The sequence below is a fragment of the Diplotaxodon limnothrissa genome, linkage group LG11 (genome assembly GCF_057381915.1).
Source record: "Diplotaxodon limnothrissa isolate DT_005_m linkage group LG11, D_limnothrissa_male_GT1.1, whole genome shotgun sequence".
NCBI lineage: Eukaryota > Metazoa > Chordata > Actinopteri > Cichliformes > Cichlidae > Diplotaxodon > Diplotaxodon limnothrissa.
This window is the reverse complement of record NC_140606.1, coordinates 25,715,074-25,736,191: the sequence shown is the minus strand read 5'-3', so window position 1 is coordinate 25,736,191 and position 21,118 is coordinate 25,715,074. Positions and strand designations below refer to the sequence as shown.

General features: G+C 38.6%; 2 protein-coding genes and 1 pseudogene across 3 annotated transcripts; 2 read left to right on the top strand and 1 right to left on the bottom strand.

Annotated features, from left to right (window-relative positions):
* The first annotated feature begins 1,178 nt into the window (after window positions 1-1,178).
* cd4-1 (CD4-1 molecule) lies at window positions 1,179-7,937 on the top strand. The gene is made up of 10 exons (XM_085366443.1): window positions 1,179-1,241; window positions 4,624-4,694; window positions 4,791-4,946; window positions 5,048-5,197; window positions 5,521-5,757; window positions 5,845-6,222; window positions 6,931-7,173; window positions 7,320-7,420; window positions 7,525-7,568; window positions 7,785-7,937. Exons 2-10 carry the CDS (start codon window positions 4,637-4,639, stop codon window positions 7,813-7,815), a joined length of 1,398 nt encoding a protein of 465 aa, XP_085222569.1. The 5' UTR covers window positions 1,179-1,241; window positions 4,624-4,636; the 3' UTR covers window positions 7,816-7,937.
* A 285-nt stretch (window positions 7,938-8,222) lies between these two features.
* Window positions 8,223-11,581, bottom strand: LOC146622854 (perlucin-like protein; annotated as a pseudogene). Its single transcript, XR_014906563.1, has 5 exons — window positions 11,412-11,581; window positions 11,135-11,329; window positions 10,875-11,026; window positions 10,666-10,787; window positions 8,223-8,440 (listed from the first exon to the last, which is right to left on the bottom strand). The product of XR_014906563.1 is annotated as a perlucin-like protein (transcript).
* A 916-nt stretch (window positions 11,582-12,497) lies between these two features.
* Window positions 12,498-20,588, top strand: cldc1 (C-type lectin domain containing 1). The gene is made up of 6 exons (XM_085366442.1): window positions 12,498-12,869; window positions 14,645-14,755; window positions 17,470-17,604; window positions 17,707-17,858; window positions 19,127-19,248; window positions 19,522-20,588. The coding sequence occupies exons 1-6, from the start codon at window positions 12,779-12,781 to the stop codon at window positions 19,682-19,684; spliced, it is 774 nt and encodes a 257-aa protein (XP_085222568.1). The 5' UTR covers window positions 12,498-12,778; the 3' UTR covers window positions 19,685-20,588.
* The last annotated feature ends 530 nt before the right edge of the window (window positions 20,589-21,118 follow it).

Sequence of the window (21,118 nt, the reverse complement as noted above, 5' to 3'; positions counted from 1 at the left end):
CATTTAAGCTACTCAGCAACAACTGAAGAAGACATATTGTGAACATTTATTCTGGCGGGTATGTTTGTACGATTGTGATTTCAGCACCTTTACACGCGCGGCTGGTTGGACTTATAAATTTCACAAAGTAATTGTGTTTGTTGACTTTATTCTACTTTAACATCCATTCATTTTGTTCTGAACTTTAAAACTTAGGCCGTGATTATTGGTTGATTGATGATTCGCTCGCCGTGTTCAGACAGCAATATTTGTTTGCTTTCTGGAAGAAATCTAAACATGTCAAAGATGGGGAAAAAATGAACGATAAGGGCAATTTTAAAGTGCGAAGAGGTTCTGAAAAGCACTGGTCATGGAAGTGAGAGCGAGACCTTACAGAAGAGACGCTGCACTGCACCGTCGTCGATAGACTTGAAGATTTTAAGTCCATGAAGTCTGTTATTCCGTCATATATAAATTAATCTCATATATGCCGCTCTCCCAGGAAAAAAACATCCCTAAACTTTTTGCTTTTCTCATCCCGTTCTGCACTTTATCCGACTTTCTCTCCAGGAAATGTCGCATTTTTAATTTGCATCAGTCAACTGTTTTTGTGAAGATTGGTTCAGCAGTTCATGCTTGAATTCTGATACACTAATTATGTATCTAAATTGGTACAATTATAAGACCAGTGGAAAATTACAATAAATTAGTTTGTAAGCGGCTCATGTGCCGCTTAGAACGTGCTAAGGATAGATAATGAGTCCGGAGAGACCCTTCACAGAGTTTATGACATAAACAGCATCTCATACTTAATGAGCTAAGACATTTTACCCCATTAAGATTTGTTCTCTATTTGTTATTATAGCCACTGGACAGATTAAAAGTAAAAACAGAAACTCAAAAAAAATTTAATTTTACTGATTAAATGACGACATGATTACACTGCCAAAGCGATGCGTTTCAGTGTTTTGTGTATATGAATCTTAGATATTTTGTTTACTCTAAACAGTACCCAACGGTAAACAGTTTAAGGGGGTAGAAAACTTTCGAAAACTGATCTTGAGTAGAGTTTAACAACCAATCAAAGGTCATTTTTCTGACTTTGGGTCTGATCAGCATCTGTGTGTGTGTCTTCCAGGCCAATCAGTGCTGAGGGAGGTGCAACGGCATTTAAAAAGAGGGCTCGTTTGATAAATATACAACACTTCCGACTGACTCCGGATCACTGAGCACAGAGGGACACTCTGCACTGAGCAGCCGCTGTAAGTATTGTGTAATTTTTCAGATTTTAACCTAATACACACATAATTCAGAACCACGGCACACGTTGTAAAGTTAATTTATACTAGAATTATCAGTATCACATTTTTTTAAATAATAAGTTTGAAATATAAACATGTAAAGCCTCAACAGGCCCAGTGGAGCCAGAATATCACGCTGAGTTTTATGCAATTAGAGCTCCAAGGTAAGTTTTATAAATCGACAGCGCAGTGACGATCCTCTCCAGATATGAAAAAACTGAAAGAAAAAACTAAATAATAAACTTTTTGGAGGATTTTAAAAACACACACATTAAACGTTGCCTGAAAATGTAATTTCAGATCGTATTATTAAAAATGTTAAAATGCTAATCCATTTCTTGTATTTCTTTTTTCTTACATTTAACTAAAACATATAATCGTTTAAGCGCTGAGCAACTGACCCGTACAAAACAGATGACCGCTGAGCAAAAGATGTATGTGTAATTTTCAAATTATACATTTACAATAAAATAGGATATAAACATTTACACCGGTGGATTATTTTAGCTTGAACTAAATATGTTGACGTAGCATTAGCGATAGTTATTTTTTAAGTTACTCACAAATTCACGCTTTATGACACACAACTATTCCTGATTTTTCTGAAAAACAAACAATCTAACACTTTAATTTTTTCTTAAGCTTCATAAATAAAATATGTTTGAGGTGATGGTGAAAAAAATAAAGGAAACTTTTTGTCAAATTAATTTAAAGTCTGGCCAAAAAAAAAGAATAAATAAGACAAATGAAGATTAAAAAAAAATGAGATGAATGAAATTAAATGAAATGCTGCTGTTAATCTGGTTTCTCTGTTCATTCAGCTCCCCTCCTTCATCTCTCTGCTGTGTCTGACCCTCATCCTCCCCTCCCCCCCATCTCTGTATTTGTTGTTGTAGCTCCCTCCTGACTGCAGATACGATCATGTTGGTTTCTGGGTTATACTTCCACAGGTGCGATGACTTTGAACGTCAGTTTGTCATCAGTTTCACTCCATCACCGATCTTCCCTCATTATTGTTTCTTACAAACTCTGATACAATTCATATTAAACACTATGCAGTTTCAGTCGAGTGAAATAGATTATATTGGAGCATAAATTCTCTGAGACATTCTCCCTCAACACAAAAACACCTCAGATTTTAATATTTCCTGTTGATTTTCTTCTTCTGGTAGCTGGCTCATCTATGAGCGCTAACAATTAGCTTTTTTAATTCAAGATTTTAAGAGTGAGACCCCTAGAGAGATGATTGCACTCTAAAGCTGTTACGAGAATTTTTATTTTTTATTTTTTCATGTGAATAATGAGGCTATTAGTAGGACAAAGGAGGACTTGGTGACTTTTATATTTATCCCAACACATTTATGCACATTTAGCCCATAAGGACATTGTGCATCATACGTGGAGCTGATTTTCCCTCCAATGGTGAAACTAGTGAAAACCTGTAATATTATTAAAGGTATTTGGGGGCACTTTACTGCACAGAGACATGTAGAGCCGGCGCCCGGGCTGGCCCAAACTAGAGACTCCGCAAACCTTTAATTTTACCGTAAGTTTAAATATCTATTAGCAGTTAAACCTTAAACAATAACTCAAAATAACTGGACACGAGCAGTTATTGTGTGTCTCCACATATTATATACAATAACGCATTAAATTTAGATTTAAAACAAATTCAAATTCAAATTCAAATTTTATTTGTCACGTACACAGTCATACACATTCGGTCGCCGATAAAAAAAACCTGTATTTAGGCGTAAAGTTCTGTTTTACCTCACTATTGAAGAATATTTTGATGAATAATTCTCTGATCTTCGTCTGTTTCACGAATAAAGAGCCCACAGCTTTATCCACGTCTCATAGAGAATCGTGTCATCACAGCATTGCCATTTTTCTTCAATCAAAATAATTTATTATTTTTGATCGATTTATGTTTTGATCTAAAGTGTTTAATCCAAAAAGGAAAAATATGATACTGAACTCAAGTCTTATCATTTAAAAGTCAAATAGTTCCTAAGATCTCTGGAAATTGTGGAGTGTTGCACAAATAAATCTGATTCGCTCAATCTGCTCATTCAAAATAAAAAGTCTTTAATGAACATCGGCTTATACATTAAAGAAATATTCATAATCTTACTTTAAAGCTGCTTCCCCTTCAAGAGTGTGTTTGTTGGGAGGGCACATAAATGCCCTCTTTTAACATTTTTTCAATATTAATTTATTTATCTTTTTACACAAACATACATTTAGAGTTTCTGTGTACAACCATAACACAGCGTACAGGCAAAGAGAAGAAAAACAGAGATAAGGGGTGAAACACAGAAAAAAAAAGGAGAGAAACATCTACCTTAAACCACAGTCTAGGTGTGCTGCCGGTGCTGTGGTCTTTTTAAGCGTGGAGAGATCCGTCTTTCGTGGAACACAGGAGGAAGAGAGGGGGTGTGAGAGGCAGAAGAAGGGAGGACTGGGATAAGAATCTGCACCCTTCACTAAATCAAGTCCCACCACAAGCCAGCTTACGCTCTGAGCCTCTTCCCTCCAACATTTGTCTGCTTCTTTTCATCCAAAGCCCACCACAGGCCGCCTACTCTCAGCTCTCTGAACTACTTGTCTTTTATCTTCTCAAATCTCTCAAAATCTGAGACCACCACAAACCCCCCTTTGCTTCCTGTTGAATGATTTCACTTTGCAGCAGACTTCAATATACACAGGACGCTACAACTAAACTAAAGACTCATTTTTACTGAAATGCTTATTTTTCAACATCTACTTTTCTTCTTGTTTGTCACTAAATGATTAAATACAGTACGACATATTTACGATGTATTGCGGACCTGTTCAACAGCTCTGAAAGACCTTCAAGTTTCATTTACAGGTTACATAGAGAGTTATTTATTTATTGATTCGTATGCAGTGAAGTACAACATCACTACTAAACACCCTCAAATCAATCGGTCAATGCATTTTTTTAAAGGATTGTATTGAGTTCAGGCAGCAAATCTCAGACAATTGAACAGTAAATTGGATTTGCCATATAAACTGAAGAAGCAGGCTGATGTGGAATTTAATTCCATGGAGATTTTCTTTATGGTTTTCTTCTGTGTTGTATCTGTTTCAAAGAACTACATACATTTGTGATCATATAATATATAACAATTATACCTCGGGCTTTCTGATGTAAAGAAAGTAATACATTTCTTGAATGTTGTTCTGCTCTTTTAAGAAAGTAGCAAATAATCAGGCTTGAAGTCTTAATCAAAAAAGTTAACATTTGAAAGAAGCTATAAAAATAAAGCTTATAGTTACTATAAAAATCTATAAACTGTATTTTTATTATATTTTCCAGACATATAACAAGGATGAAGAACTTCATTCAGTCCCTTCTCCTTCTTATAGCTGTGATTGTGTCAACTACCGGTAAGACGCCCTGACTGTAGACTTATTTATTTTCATTTGGAAACTGGACTGTTTGATATTCCGTATTAACACATAACATCCTTCTCATCCTTGTAGGTGCTCAGAAAGAGATTTATGCTAAGGAGGGACAGGATATTACCTTGGAGCTAACATCCTATCCAGCAAACTCTTATGTGTACTGGTATTTTGAAAAACAGGATGGTCATCAACTTGCCTGGCTTAACTCCTTAGGCGGAAAGGGATTCAGTAATGGTAAACCATATATTTATGTATATATTATTTATTTATTGTTACTGAGCAGGGAAATACAGGTAAATAAAAAATATTTTTAACAATAACTTTCTGCCTTGTAGATGAGAAGTGGAAAAACAGGTTGTCCTTAACTGGTGCCTCGCTGGTCATAAAGGCTTTGCAGGAAGACCTCTTTGGGACTTTTGTCTGTAAAATCAGCGCAGCCGGTCAGCGTGACTCGATCACTGTATTTAAAGTCATTCAAGTCAATGGTAAGAGCAAAAATAAGGTCACATGATTAGTGTGTAAGTTTAATTAATGGTTATTAAAGTTTAAACCACTGTATTTACATATCTGCATCATATTCAACAGTCTTACACAAGTTGTTCAAATATAGCGCATGTTTTTAATTTGTGTCCTGAGATGTTTGATGTAAGAGCAGTTTAACTTATTAACTTCTTAACATGGCCTTTATGAACTCATTGGACATGACAATCTGTTTTTTTAAACTACGTATGTGAAAAAAGTTTATTTTAAAATGTAAAACATATCACTTCTATTCTGTTTCCTTTATTCTGCTTGTTTTCTGTGCTAGTGATTGAGAAATTAGCCTCTCCTCTGTTGTCTGGCGATTATCTGAGTCTGACCTGCAGTCTGGGAAGTGTTCCTCAAAACACAGCTGAGATTTACTGGCTCAGTCCCCAGGGAAACAGAGAAGGAAACAAAGGAATATTCTACTCTCAAGCCAGAAGTGAACACAACGGCCAGTGGGACTGCGTAGTGAAAAAAAATGCCAATGAAAAGAAGTTCCCAGTTTCTGTTACAGTTGTGGGTGAGTTTCTGTGTGTTTGCATTTGTTTCGCAGTTGTGTATCCTCATCTTTAAGATCAGGTTTCTAACAGTTTCTCCTCCTTTTTAGACCTCGCCCCTGTGCCTTCACATCAGTATACATCCACAGACTCGCCTCTCACCATCCCTTGTTCTTTAATTTCTCATGTTAGCTGGGAACAAGTGAAAAAAAAGGAGATTGAGGAAGTTCAGTGGCACTTTGCTCCTAAACTCTCCTCAGGCACCCTTTCTGACAATCCAGAGCAGCTCTTCTCCCTCGATCTGGAAAAACTTACCTGGAAGAAGGGTAAAGACAAAGGACTGTCTCCTGTATATAACATTAAAAACGGAAATCTGTCTTTGACCAAATCAAAGGCAACAGTAGAAGAAAGAGGGCGCTACACGTGCTCAATGAAATTTAAAGATGGCAGGACTCTGGAGACCACAGTAGACGTAGTGGTGTTGGAAAGTAAGTCACATTTTTTTGACAAGACCAGCTCTGTGTTGCACTCACCTCCGTTATATTTAGGGTTATTTTTTCTTTGTGACCGCTCTTGCTGCCTTCCTGCTCGGCCAGTATTTTCATTTCTCTGCTACTGAATTTATTTGCAAGTGTCCACAGTGTGACATGTTTCTAATTCACAAGCTCCTCTTGTTTTAATTGGCTGTATTAAGCATCCCCTCTGCCAGAACAGCGTGCTAACACAGTGAATCTTAATTGGACCGTGTGTTATGAGAATTTATGAAGTAAACTATGATTTCTCAGTTGCGGCTGAATGTTTTTTAAAGTAGAACCAGAAACAAATACAGATCTGATGTATTTACTCACAGGAAATTGCTCCTATAACACAATTTCTCTGGACTGTTCTCAAGCAAACCCACAACTCACATTATATTCAAATGATAAAAGCTATATTTAAATATTGATGTGAGATGTTGAATTTCTACAGCATTCACATGTGGAGGTTTGAAGCCAAACCTTTTGTTTTTTACAAGCTTTTATTTGGGAAAGAAATCAAAATGTCTTGTTTAGACATCATCGCTGCTTTCGTGGCCAAAGTTTTAGTCTGATTTCAGGAAAATGCCGTTACAGACAACTTCTTTGAAGCAATTTATTTTATAAAATGCATGTTTTTCATTTTATTTCTTTGTTCTTTCTCTTCTGCTTCGTCTCCAGTCATCGCCCACCCAAAAGCAGAGCTAATCTACGGTCAGCAGGTCAATCTGTCCTGCAGCACTGGTGACCAGCTGCCCAATGATATGAAGTTAAATTGGACTTCACCTAAAACGTCATCTTACATCTCTTACCCCACCCATATTACTGTCCCGGAAGTGGGCAAAGAAGATAACGGAAAGTGGGGGTGTGAGCTGTGGCAGGGCGGCAACAAGCTGACGTCAGATGAGATACTGCTTAAGATCGGTGAGCACGGGAAGTGAGACGAGCAGGAAGTGTGACATGGGCCTGACCTTGTGACCACAAAATTTTAAGACAGAAACTTCTTTTACATGATGTGTTCTTTCTATACTGTATACTGTTTGATGACTGTCTGTCTCTGTTGTGTACAGAACCCAGACTGAGTGTGTGGATGCTGGTGATCATTTGCAGCGCAGCAGTCATCCTTCTCCTCCTCCTCGTGCTCGCTTTCATCCACTACCGACGCAGAAAAGTACAGTTCAGCCGTTCATATTCCTTTCTTTTCAATCACACTGAGTTATTAGTTCAGCTTTAAGAGTTACCCCTCTGTGTCTGCCTCTTTGTCACTCACATTAGCAGAAAACGAGACTCCTCAGGCATCAACTCTGCCAGTGCAAAAAGTACGTACTAACCATTTCCTGAACTGGTAAAATGGCTCCAAAGCCACATTTATAAGCATGCACACTTATTAGCACTAAAATCTGAATGACACTTTGAGCCATGAGATATTTTTTGAAGTACGAACATTACTTAAATAAGCATTTATGATTTGGCTTTTGTAGTTCTGCGTCAGTTTCCATAACTCAAACAGAAACCTGGGACTTTTTCTTTTTCAGCCCCAAACCAAAAGGATTTTACAGAACATGAAAGCTCACAGACCGGATCTTTAAGAAGAAACGGGAACACGCTGAATTTCTGATCTGATATGTTCTGATTTACCTGATTACCTGGATTTACATCTCTCATTTTGCCATACTGGAAAGTACAAAAGAGTTTTGTTGGATTGAGGATCAAACATATCAGGCAATCTGGACTGATTTTATGTATTTTGTGTATGATTATTACCGTCTGTGACTTTAAATCATTTACACTTTGAGTCTATCTGTAGACTAAATTTCCTGTACCCTTATGTATATTTTTGAGGAGGTCTGTAATGCTTTCAGATGTGTAGGTGCTTCTGTAAATTTACATGTGCAGCATATTATTTGTGTAAAGTTTATTGCTAAAAATGGAAAGATGAAAACTGTAATGTGTAAAAACATTAGCAGATGTTTTCAATAAAGCATCAAAATCTTTCTGAGTGATGTTCCTGTAGAGGTCCTCTTGGGCTAATTTAGCGGGATGGCATCCATCTGACAGATTCGTCGATACTGGAAGGAGCAGGGAACGTCGTACCAGTTTGTGATTCTGGGTGTCCACCACCGCACAGTCCTCTCCAGCTTCCCCAGCGGACGCGTTGTTATCCGGCTCAGACTTCAGTGTGTTCCAAAATCTTTACAACGCAGATGGAAGAAGATTAACATTACTTTCATTAATATTCTGCTGAAGTGGCATTTCACCTGCTAAGTTTGTGCACTGTTTTAACAGTTGTCTTGGAAGATGCATTACTTTTAAGTAATTCTTTATTCTTCAAGAGCCATCACCAGCTAAAGGACCTGTTTATTTACCGGATGGTTCCTTGTGCTTGTGCACATTTCTAGTTGTGACTATAGTTAGTTTGAAGGATGGAGGAACTGATGCAAAACATGCCTACACCTACATACTAGTTGATGAATTGCTGTGAAGTTTTGCAAAAAAAAAAAAAAAAAAAAAAAGATCAAATTGACTTGTCCTCCAGCGCAACCATCAGGTTTTCAGGGAACTGCCGTAAAGGTTATTTAATAAATGTTTGTGCTTTGTACTTTTCATCATGTCTAATATGGTGATGTTCTCATGAAAACAGTGGTAGTTTTCTTCTTCGAACAGTTTTCTCATGGAAAAATGTCATGACGTAATGAGACATGCAATTATATTAAAACATCTATAAATCTAAACACCGTCTGTTGGAGGGAATTCATTTCACATACACCATAGGCTAGTCCAGAGACTTTAGCAACCTCTTCAGCATTATTAGTAATATGACACCTATAAAAATAAAAACACCCCACATTACTTAAACCAGTAATTATGTACTTGGTGCCAAGAAACCTTTGCTGTGTACAAAAGCCCGATTAACAGGCTGAAAATGCTCTTTAAGGACTTGGCGAGCTCTGTGAACCCATCTGGGTTGATTTTAATCGAAGCTGATCCTCAACTCTGCCTCGATCACCGTTTTCTCAAAAGAAGTACATTTATTGTTAAGTCTTTAGTGAACATGCATGAACCAAAACTCTGTGTAGGTGTCAAACTGTATGTTTCCTTTACAGCATATGAAACCTAAATAAAAGATGATGGCAACGTTACAGAAACACCCAGGCCTTCATTTTAAGTCTCTAAAGCATTCAGTGTGTAGGCAGGCAGGTGCTGCAGCTCTATGCAACAATGTTTGTCGTTAAACCAACGATAGGTTACTCGATGATTATTCAGACTAGCGTGTTCATTTATACATGTTTGCTTTAGGATTGTAAAGAAATGTCGTGTTTGTCATTTGTCATAATAATATAAATATTTGTTTAAAATTGTTTAACTAAGTAAATATGATTAAAGAGCAAAATGGTCAGAATTAGCATCAGCATTTTCATTTTGTTTTATAAACTGAAAATTAATAATTCATATTTTCAGCAATCGTTTTATCTTCATTTTTTGCGCAATCTGCACTACCAAACAGACTCTAATGTGATCCGTACATCTATCTAGAAGTGGCCAAAGGAGTCATTTAACTGACATAAACAACAATCACACAATTTTTTTTTTACTGTTTCCCAACTGCTTCTCTACCAACCATAGACTGTATATAAAAAATGGACACAGCCAGCATGGTGTCACCCACTGGTTTGCAAAGTCCTGCCATGAAACCTTGAGTTTAGCAATGACGATGAGCGACCCAAGGAGCACTGCAGCTCTTAAGGCAGCAGCGTATCAATCAGTAACTAGGCCTGAGCTAAACCACACTCTGGTTTGACACAGGCCTAATCCTCATTTTGACTACAATCTGATGTTATATTACAAAATGCATAATTTTGTGTTAAAATAACTATCAATTGAAACAATAAGGCATCAGGAAAGTGTTCATGAGTGATTTCTTTATTGACTTCCATACAGTCTGACTTCTTTCTGCATCTATATGAGGTGCCCCCTGCTGGCCATTTGAGAGAATGCAAGTTCCTGCATCCATGAGACAAAGCCTGTGTGGTCTTCACAGTAGGTGCAGACATCGCACTCGAGTTACAGTGAGGAAAAACTCATAAGTGAAACCCCAAAACTTTTTAGGGTTTTTTACACGAAAGCTATAGCAGCTGAATTAACCTGTTTTAACAAAGCATCAGATGGACATTTTTAAACTAATAGCTTTTACATATTTTTAAATGTCCACAAGCTTCAACATCACACAATCCACAGTGAGAACTATTTGTCTCTCTAACTGATGATCATTTGTAAACTGTATCTGTTAACAACCATCAGAAATGCTTTTTACTTTATTTTTTTACTTTATTTTTTTTTGTTAGATCACCCACTTTTTGTATGATGATACCATCCTGAGAAGACCATTGAAATTTGAATCAATCAATTCATACTTACGAAACTTGAAGCGTTGAGTTGTCCACCCATTTCCAGTCTCCTCTGTTCTCAATGTCACTCAGCCCAAGCCAGTAGAATGGGTTAAATGTCCCAATCGTCCTGGCTTCTTTTTCAAGAGCGTCCTAAAAATAGGTACAGTCAAATTCTTTAGCACTTGTGAATTCCAAAGAAATAGATTTGAAACTTTTAAAGTACAAAGAAACTCTCACATACTCTTCTTTGGTGGTCAGGATGGCGAGATGTCCGCCTATATCCTTACATTTGAGCGTACTGTTAAGCCAACCGTCGGTATCGTTGCTGAGGAAAAAGCAGTGATCCCCTATGTGAACCCACCCGTCAGGACACTCTGTGCAGTTGATCGCTGTAGGGTGACACGGGGACAGACAAATATACAAGTTAAACATTTATAGAAAGGTGCAGAACAAGAAACAAGCACTGAATTATCATTCATCTGCTGAACATTTGGTACCTGGAGCTGAACAGTTGTGTGCCAGGTCGGAGTATTGGTTACACATGTGTCTGAAGCGGTCCTTCAAAGACTCTAGTTTCAGCTTTAGAAAGGTCAGCTCTCCCTCTGTGTTGTTTGCGTCCTGAGCAGATTCAGCACTAGCAAACAGGCCGAGCACAACGCAGAGGATGGCGAGGCCTTTAATGCCCAAGGTGGCTGATGACAGACAGCAGACTCAGCATCAGCACACATGCAAACAGATCCGGACATACGAATATCTGGAGCTGCATCTTCTTACCTTTCTTTTGGATAAGATGCATGTCAGCTGTCAGCTTGCAGGATATCGCAGTCTTTGGTGTCCTCTCTGTGCCCTTTTGATCTTTTATATAGCAGTTTGTGTGTCAAAGAGAAGGGAAAAGTACAGCTTGCACAAATCTTCCAGACAGATTGGACTCTTCATGGCTATCAAACCATGTAAACTCAGATGGTGCAATCTCTTGTAGCCAAACTAGTAATAACCTGCCATGTTGGATTGCACAAACAAACATTTGATGATGGGGAGCTGGCATGTAGGTTCAGTATTATTTACCAAAAACATGAGCAAAGTTCTCTTTCTGTCCCCAACTTTTTTAAAACTGGCAAAAATGGAGGACTGACTATGACTCAGCATTTACCAGCACTGCAAGTGTGTGTGTGTGCTGGTAAACATGTGCGTGTGTCCTTAAGGTTATTTGTATTCTCTCCATAAGCAGAACAGCTGTAACAATATCACCTCTTCACCACACACACACCAGATGCCCACTCTGTTCTTCCAGCACACTGTCAACATTTTTTCTGGTACATGTCCAAGTTATTTTTTTTCCTGGCACCTTATTCCCACAGACATTGTCAGCTCTTGTGCTTCATGAGGTTTTGTTATTCAAACCAAACTAATTAAAACAGAGAGGAGGGGTGTTTCATGTTTGTGTCTTATTCAGTGACTGCTGTGCTGAAATTTGTGGTTGCACATGACCAGAAATTCTTCTCTTCTGACTTCCTGTACTTTTCTCGCTGAGCCACAGCTTGGCTCTTCTTTTTTAAAACACGCTGTTCCCGCCTGCTTTCCCATCACAACCTTGTCACAGCTCCAGTTCTAGTTCTTGTTGCTTTAATTAATGTCAGGAGGAGTTCAAGTACACACTGTATTTTTTCGGATCCTGTTAAAGAACACGTTCCCCCATTCTGACTCATCCGTAACGAATTTCCAGAATCGGTGGCTCAATCCAAACAGAGCCGAGGAAACTTCTGGGATTGCGCAAGATGGGGCTTGATGGCAAGATGTCCCACCAATGAGAAGCACACGGTGCCAAAAATGTGAGGAAAGAGCCTCCCTGTTTGGCTTAACAAATTCTCCTTTTTTACAAAACAGATGACACAGAAAAGCTTGAGTTATCTCGTGGAGGGCAAAGAGTAGTGTTGTGCAGTTCTCTGAGCAAATATATTTAACACTGCAACGTTCTTTGATTCAGGGGGACGTGCCTCAATAATTCAACCAGCAGGGACAAATTTAATTTTAAGGAGAAATATTGTTTCTCCAGACAAAAGATACCAAAACCTTTAGGGACCTGAAGAGGTAGCATATAGAAGGACAAAGTGGGGAAGAGGGTTGAGAAGGAAACTACAGACATGGAGCAGAGAGAAAACTACAGCAGCCTGCACGAGTTCACAGAGGAGCCCAGACCGGGAGCGAACAGGCTCGTCCCACAATACAGCGACGGTAATTTGTGTGAACAAACAGATGCGTGAGAGCCAGAGGTGGACTTGAGTACATTTACTTAATTGCTAAACTCAGCTATGATTTACATGGTACTAGACTACTATTTTGTACCCATGTTTTATACTGGATGCAGAATAAAATATGGATACAAAGTACTTACCGCCTGTATTTCACTTGACTTTATTAATGCTACTTTTTTATATATTATAGCAGAGTTTTTGTTACAAATGAATTCATATAAGTTGCTCATTACAGCTGCTGTGTGGTAAAGTTATTGTGTAGCTAGTGCTACCTTATTTTAGATTTTGCTGTTTTAACCTCCTGAGGCCCGAGCTATGTGTGATTAGCTGCTCCTGATAGTCTAGTCTAATAATGAAGCTTTACCCCAGATTATAAACTTGTTACTTTGCTACAAAGTTTTCTTATGCCTTGTTTTTTTAAATAGTATTTTCTCACAAGGGGATAGTGCCTTTATTTTTATTTTATTTTTTTCTTATTTTGCAGCATAAGACAATAAATTTAACATTGCTTAACAAAGCATGAAAAAACTGAGCACATTGAAATTTAAGGTGCAGAACAGCCATAAATGTGATGTCCTCACATGAGGTCGAAGGATCTCAGGAGGTTAAGACTATTTAAACACGTATCCATTGAATGTAGTAGTAAAAACAATGAAATATTAAGAAACACAGTTGGAATCAGTTTTTTTTAGGTGAGCTTACTTTCACAGCTATCATGAGCAGAAGTCCATGTGATGTTGGAAAGAACTTGAACTATCTTTAATTTAGTGCTGCAGTTTTAACGTATCTAAATTTCACTTGAATGCTCGTGTCTATGCTTTCCTGGCAGCTCAGGGACTCCATGCTTCAAACAGCAGGATCCAGGGTTCAAAGCTTGGTGCTGCCTTTCTGTGTGGATTGTGCATCTTCAGCTCATGTTGCTAGGTTATTCCTTCTTATCTTAGTTCAAATTACTCTCATCAAATTCATTTAAACTTTAATTTCCTCTTTATATTAAACAGAGTTGGTCTACAATCTTACTTTGCAGATGAATGTTTTTTTACAAACACATCGTCTCATAAAGGAAGTGGCTGCAGATTATGCTTTAAGTCCAACTGTCTTATAGAATCACAGCCAAAAATGTTGGCAGTGGTACAAATTTCTTGTTGCTGCTTCAGCTTTATTTAAACTGTTTTGTGTGTGTGTGTGTGTGTGTGTGTGTGTGTGTGTGTGTGTGTGTGTGTGTGTGTGTGTGTGTGTGTGTGTGTGTGTGTGTGTGTTTATGATCTAGCAAAGAAACAATCAAACACATTTCATACATTTCATGGGGAATGTTGATCTGTCTTCTTTGTATCTTCTGCAGTGTGTTTAATATCAGCTGCCAGGACAAATCCAGAAGCTCTTTGTAATTAACATATTTGCTTCTGATCATAATAATACAGGAATGCTGAGAGCCACCACCATAAAAACTGGGGCGTCAAAGCACCCTGCCAAAACTTGTGGCCATGACTGTAATCTCTAAGGATAAAATTGATGCACAACTTTCAGTATCTGAAACTCTGTATTTTAGTGTTAGTGTACATATGTGACAGCATGAGGCAGAGAGTATCCACTGGCTTGCTATCTTTGGGGATTTGAAAACATAATGAAGCTAAACTCTGGTCAAACGGTTCTGCCCCACAATTTCCTTTAAAGTCTGCTCTCGCTGCTACACCAGAGGAATTAAAGTGGTGAATTGACAGCTTGCATGCTGTGGACTGTTTTGTGTCTAATCAGGCTCCCAGGGACTGAAGCAAGGCGTCAAGTGTTTGAGGAGTAAGACTTCTCTCCTGATACTTATTGGCTTTTTGGCCTCCATCTGTGGCAACATCGTACTCGCTGTGCTCTGTAAGTATAAATACTGTCTCAGAACCTCGTGCCCCCTCCTGTGTGTGCTGTACTTTGGGTCCAGTGCAAAAGACTTTGGTACTTAAAATAAAAAGCTTAGTAACTAAAAGTCCATATTTATCAGTTTTTCTTCATAAAGAGTGTAGGAAAGAGGGAAAAAAATCAATATTTGCTACAAGCAACTACCATCAGTTCCCCTGCATATGTACACAGCTTCGAAGTATTTAGGATGTATATGTTGGAGCTCATCCCTCAGTTCATCAGAGGATTTATTTTCAGTATCTTCTGTCTCTTCATGAAATTCCAGACTGACTCCACCATGTTGGGTTCAGGCCTCTTTAGGGGGGAAACTCATTGCTCTTGCTGTCATTAAAGATAGTCATTTATGACTCTGGCTCTATGTTTGGAGTCATTTTTGTGCTGCAGTCTGAATTTAGTACCAACCTGATGTCTCCCTCAGGTATTGGTTGATAGAAAATGAAACATTTGAAGTGCCTAAAACTTTTGCACTGTGCTCTACATCTGCCTGTCTATGTCTGTGTCTTTGGGTCTCTATCCCATGCTGATTATTCTCTCTTTATTTCAGCTCAGTGGGCTTTTGGACACCTAGAATTGGCAATAAAAAAGATAAAGCACTCTCTCCAGTCCAGTGAGGGTCATGTAATAGAAAAAGCACAAAAGTCCATAATTGTGAAATATTTCTCCTGCAGGGCCAAGAGTCTCTGGCAGCTCAGCCTGATAATGTGCTTGTGAGGACACTCTTTCATTTAAAACAAACACCACTGGGGCCGTACGTGCTTGATCTATTGCCACGCATGCACATACACACTCGTTCAGACGCACACTCCCAAGCTATCGAGTACAATTTTCAGATCCGAAAATGATGACTGGGATGTCTTGCAGCAAGAGGAGGAAAAAAAATGAAATACTTCCTATGACAACAGGATCTCTAACATATTTTAAGACTTTTGAAAGAGAGAGTGCTTTAATTCCATTTCATGACTCTGTAGAGCAAGTCTGCCTAAGTAAAACAAATTAAATGTAATGTAATGGTATATACAGTAGCTGCAGATTAAATCACAACTGCCGTATGAAAAGTTAACACATTTCATTTCACAAACATCTGCAGCATATGCATTTGTAGAAAGGTTTTTTGTGACGTCATGCAAGCCACATTTTACCACAGCAGCACCTGCACCTGTGTTTTGAGAGGGCTTTCCAGGAAAGGATCACATGTCATTAGTGGTAAAAGGTCCAACTCGTTTTTCTAGCACATATTAACTCTGATGTGATTTACTAACCACAGTTCAGCTTACAGTAAATCAAGATAAACATGCTGAAAATAACTTTGAATCAGTTCAGCTGTTGCAAGCACCTTGGCTTTCACTTCCCTGACACATGACCAGTTGCGACACTTCTTCAGGGTAACATGTTGATTGGGCCTGAAGGATGTCACCACTTCTTATGGTACTTCTTAATGACAGTGAGGTAACTATAGTAACCATTATCTCTATTTATGTCATTAGATGAATATATTTTTTAAACGTTTCAGTACTCAAATGGGAAGTGGCAACATAAAAGAGAGCAGACACACAAATGGAAAAATATGTGGCAATGAAACCAGATTGCAAATGATAATTTCTTCTGGCCGCAAGGGATCTCATGTAAACACGATCATTCCAGCCAGGGCAGCAATGAAACCATACAGAGTCACAGACTGTAAAGAGAAGGCTTATATGCTTCAAGAGGGAGCGGTTTATTGGCAAATGAGAAACCACAACAGTATAAAAACTGCATTTGTTTATATTCAGTCTTATATTCAGTCCAACACGAGAATACTGGATGGATTTATCCGGTGATCGACCCCGAGATATTGGCTGTGTTGATTGAAATGTCTTCACTGTCTCATATAATTTTGCACATGCATCCGTGTTCTTTTCATCAATATCATCGCTGAGTCAACAATTAGATTTTCCTCATAATGTTCCTATCAACCTGCTAATTTCCAAACATTAGTGTGCGAGCACTCTGATAGCTGTTAGCAAAGCATGCCAGCGGATGCTCCACCAAACGATCACATTTGCTGTGGATTGCTTTGCTGATCGGTCCATCACTTTTTTCCAGACTGATCTTCCCAAGTATCACATGAATTGCCATAAAATTTGGTACATACACTCATCAGAAATTTAGGTACACCTTGCCACTGCTGGGTCGGATACCCTTTTGTCTTCACGGCTGCCCTAATTCTGGATGTGCTGGAAACATTCATCAGAGATTTTGACCCATATTGACATGATAGCCTCACATCAACATTGATGTGCAACATCTCAGTAGTGCTCTGTGTGGAGCACTACAGAGGCCATTTGAGTCCAGGAAAATCATTGTTATGTTTAAGAAACCAGCTTGTGATGATTTGAGCTTTGTGACATGGCGCTGCTGAAAGCGGGATAAGGCGCCATGATCTTTTGACTTAACAACCAAAGTCAAAAGGTCACTGCAGTAACTTAAATCATGCACATATTTCTTCCCCATTCTGATTTTCAGTTTAAACTTCAGCAAGTTTTCTTGACCATGTCACATTGCCTAAATGCAGTGAGTGAGTTGCTGCCACATGATTGGCTGATTCGATGTTTAAATTAGCATTTAGATGAACACGTATACCTATTGTGGCCTATCTATCTATCTATCTCTCTCTCTCTCTCTCTCTCTCTCAGTGATTAGTAGGCCGGTGCCAACAGCCCCACTGGAGTCTTCCTCCTCTTCAGCTCTGGGTTTGAAATCGATGCAGAGGCGTTACATCCAGCTGTGTGAAGACTACACTGCCCTGGGACAGGGCTGTTCAAAGACAGGTGGCAGGAAGTCGTTCAAACAAATGAACACAGTCTTCATTTCCTGCTGTCTTTGATTTCCCTTTCCCCTCATCCCTTTATCTTGCTCTTTCTCATTAACAGTTAAGCAGTGCAGGGAGTGTCCTGAAGGTTGGCTTCACATCGGGAATCAGTGTTACTATTTCAGCAATGACAGGCTGGACTGGGTGAGGAGCAGAGACAGCTGTGAAGAAATGGGCAGCCATCTCACCATACTGCACACCATAGAACAGCATGTATGCAAATTAATGTGTTTTGTGTGCGTGTGCTTGTGTGTGTGAGTGTGTTGAACCCTGCTGACCAGCACAGGTGTTGCTCATTCCCCTAATTGTGTGGGTTACAGCATGCTGTTGGCGAAGGAGTGGATGTGGGTGGAAGGAGCGATGACACTCATATATCTTTGCGAGGCAAGGTTATTTTATCTGCTGAAGTTAAGAGGACCACTGGATTTTTCGGTGATAACATTAATGATGCCTTCCTTCTATTCAAGTGTCACAGTTAACATGGTCAGTGTGGCAGTTAGCTGAGTCATGCACAATACCAGGATGCTGCAATAGGAGCAAAAAAATAAAACTCAGCCCACATTCAACATAATTTGTTAAAAAACAGTAACTAAGCCACACACAAATAATGCAGTCAATTGTTTAAACTCCACAGTGTGAGTAATATTTATGTGATTTCATGATTTCATTTGTGTGATTTCATGTGATCACCATCTTGGTCTTTTGGAACCAGATAAGACCACATTAGCCAACTAGCTGAGTGACTAAGTTACAAAAAAAGAAAAGAAGAGAGCAAAATCTCCTCTTGTCCAGTTATTGTGAAAGGGGAATTGGTTAAATAGGCCAAAAACCTTTTTATATCAGGTCTTTAAAATGCTCATTTCATTGCTGATGTTCACTGATTTGACTTTTTTAGGGCGTCAGCCTCAAGTGGCGACTGGCTGAGTGGAGCCCCAGAAGTTAACGCCTAGTTACAATGCTAATTTAAGAAAATAAACATACACAGGTGATCCGAACAGACCATGTTCGACTATCGTTTTGGCTTTGTTGCACCACATCACAGTGTAAACTGAGTTAATTTGTCAAGAAAGACTCTGGGACATGTCACAAAAAAGAAAGGCATGGATGTAAATAATAAGATTTATGATGGCTAAAGTCCATTTATAAACCTTCAGGTTCCATTTCCTGGCATTCTTGCATCATGACTGATGGTTTGCCGGACACAACAGAGACACTGTTAGTCTTATATGCTGTTAGATTTGCTGTTGTGCTTCTAGCTATGTGGGTTTGGTTTACTGCATTAACTGGAGATCATTCTCCAATAGTGCAATATTAAGAGAATGTATTTTGAGCTTTCGACCTTGCGGGTGTACGTTTTGCAACATAAATTTTACATCAACAGTTTTCAAGGAGCACAGCTTCTAAGTTACGGTTAAGGTTGAGTTTAGATTTTAGGTGTAAGAAAGGACTCTGAGTCATGTATGTGTGTTCATTTTCTCCAGGATGCTCTGGAAAAGGAAGCTAAGAGAATTGGTGGATTTTATTACCACTACTGGATCGGCCTGTCTGACATAGAGACTGAAGGAGAGTGGAAATGGGTGGACAACACGACACTCGAACACAAGTAACAAAATTTAATGCATGCATTTATTTTCTTTTTTAAACTTTTATTTTCGATTATGACACCAATCAATCTGTCCAGGAACAACCTATATAAATTCAAATGGCAAACTCTGCCCACACTTATATCAAAGCCTCAGGTATATCAAACATTTCATCATCAATAAATCAGGTTGCTGGCCAAGGTGAACTTGTTTTTATCATTTGTCAGACATGTTTGGTGAGCTATAAATAACAACTAATCTATCACACTTTCTGCTCTCTCCCTCTGTCACAGATACTGGGATCAAGCGAGCTCAGAGCCAGATAACCACCACACAGGAGGGGAACACGGAGAGGACTGTGCCACCTTAGACAGCCACTCCAAGACATGGTTTGATGTTCCTTGTGATCACATTTATAAACGAATCTGCCAGATGGATGCCATTCAGCTCAACTGAATCCCTACACCACTAAAAATGATGCAGACCTGCGAAGGCTGGATATGCAAGACGTGAAAATGAATGGGGGCATGTTTGGGATTACTGAAAATAGATGTCGGCACTAAAATAAGCACAGTTTTGCTTTTTTGTTTTTGGGGTTTTTTTGTAAGCTCACGGTTGCTGAAAAGCTGCACATTATGTTGAGAAAGCTTGTTGGAGATTAAGCTGTTCGCTGAAAGATATCATTTGCTTAGTGGTGCACTGATTGTACACAAGGACGTGAATATTTTTAAAAAAATGTGAGACCATGACATCAGGTGGCAATTTTTGACTTTACAATGAACTCGTGTAGTTTCAGAGTTGCACGGTCTGCTGGGAAATGAGCATGAATGTTGTCACTGTGTCACATTTTTTTAATCTGTCTGCTGTTGAGGGCTGCAAAATGGTTTAGAAACAGCACTGTAGGGTTTGTTGGGTGCCAAGCAGCGGATGTCCTATTTTGACCTTATCTTAGAAATCCACCTTACCTTATCACACAAAACCCATGACAGCCCGTAAAACCCTGTGAAAAAAAAAAAAAAAGTTAGGGAGGTGATTTGATTCTGTTGATCGAGTTTTGTGCGTACACAGAAGTTGCGTTTTTTTAAAACTGAGGATTTCAATTGAATTTCAGTCGAAAATGGCTGCAAAACAGGAAATGAGATAATATCTCGGCAATTCTTTGTGTAAACATGGTCAAGTGTTTCGACTTACATCTGAAACATCTGGTGGATATGGTGTGTGTGTGTGTGTGTGTGTGTGTGTGTGTTGCTCTGCTGAACTGGCCCTTCATATCTGCTGTCAGCTAAAGTATAATTTCTTAGTATTTTCCCTTTAAGATGAACCATGTTGCTTGTCTGGAGTATTCTATATTTGTATGTATGTACACTTGTAAATCAATAAACTATGTTTTATCATCTACCTTTTTGCTTTCTGTCTATTCCATGCTGCTTGCAGACAAATGAACAAATAAAAAAGATATAACAGTTTACAAACCTTTTTTTTATTGTTTAAAGCTAAATTACTGACCTCTTGTTAAATGTTATGGCCTTCGTGTAGATATGAGTTTGCGGACCTCTTACAGACTTTACATTCTTTGTTTATTTTTGATACATTTGTCGACTATTACACAAGAATTGGAGTATTATGAGTTGCAAGAATGTCATATACAAGGCCCCTAGTAAAGCACCTTTTAATAAACAGACAATATAACTTTTAAATAGATACAAGCCCTAACAACATATACTGGAAAACTTGTGCAATTTAAAAAGGCACGAGTAAGTAAATCCTAAATGGTGGATTCTGTTCATCTGGACGTAGCGTTTTCAATTGGAGAAACGTTTCGTCACGCTACGTCCAGATGAACAGAATCAACCTTTTGGGGCCATGAATACTTAAATACAGTTATATCTA

What these genes read in the sequence shown, in the direction of transcription:
- cd4-1 (XM_085366443.1), top strand. Translation starts at nt 4,637, where the DNA reads ATGAAGAACTTCATTCAGTCCCTTCTCCTTCTTATAGCTGTGATTGTG. An exon ending in TGAGATACTGCTTAAGATCG is followed by an intron (nt 7,174 to 7,319) that starts GTGAGCACGGGA and finishes TGTTGTGTACAG; the next exon opens with AACCCAGACTGAGTGTGTGG. An exon ending in TCCACTACCGACGCAGAAAA is followed by an intron (nt 7,421 to 7,524) that starts GTACAGTTCAGC and finishes CACTCACATTAG; the next exon opens with CAGAAAACGAGACTCCTCAG.
- cldc1 (XM_085366442.1), top strand. Translation starts at nt 12,779, where the DNA reads ATGGAGCAGAGAGAAAACTACAGCAGCCTGCACGAGTTCACAGAGGAG. An exon ending in CATCGTACTCGCTGTGCTCT is followed by an intron (nt 14,756 to 17,469) that starts GTAAGTATAAAT and finishes TCTCTCTCTCAG; the next exon opens with TGATTAGTAGGCCGGTGCCA. An exon ending in TGCACACCATAGAACAGCAT is followed by an intron (nt 17,859 to 19,126) that starts GTATGCAAATTA and finishes CATTTTCTCCAG; the next exon opens with GATGCTCTGGAAAAGGAAGC.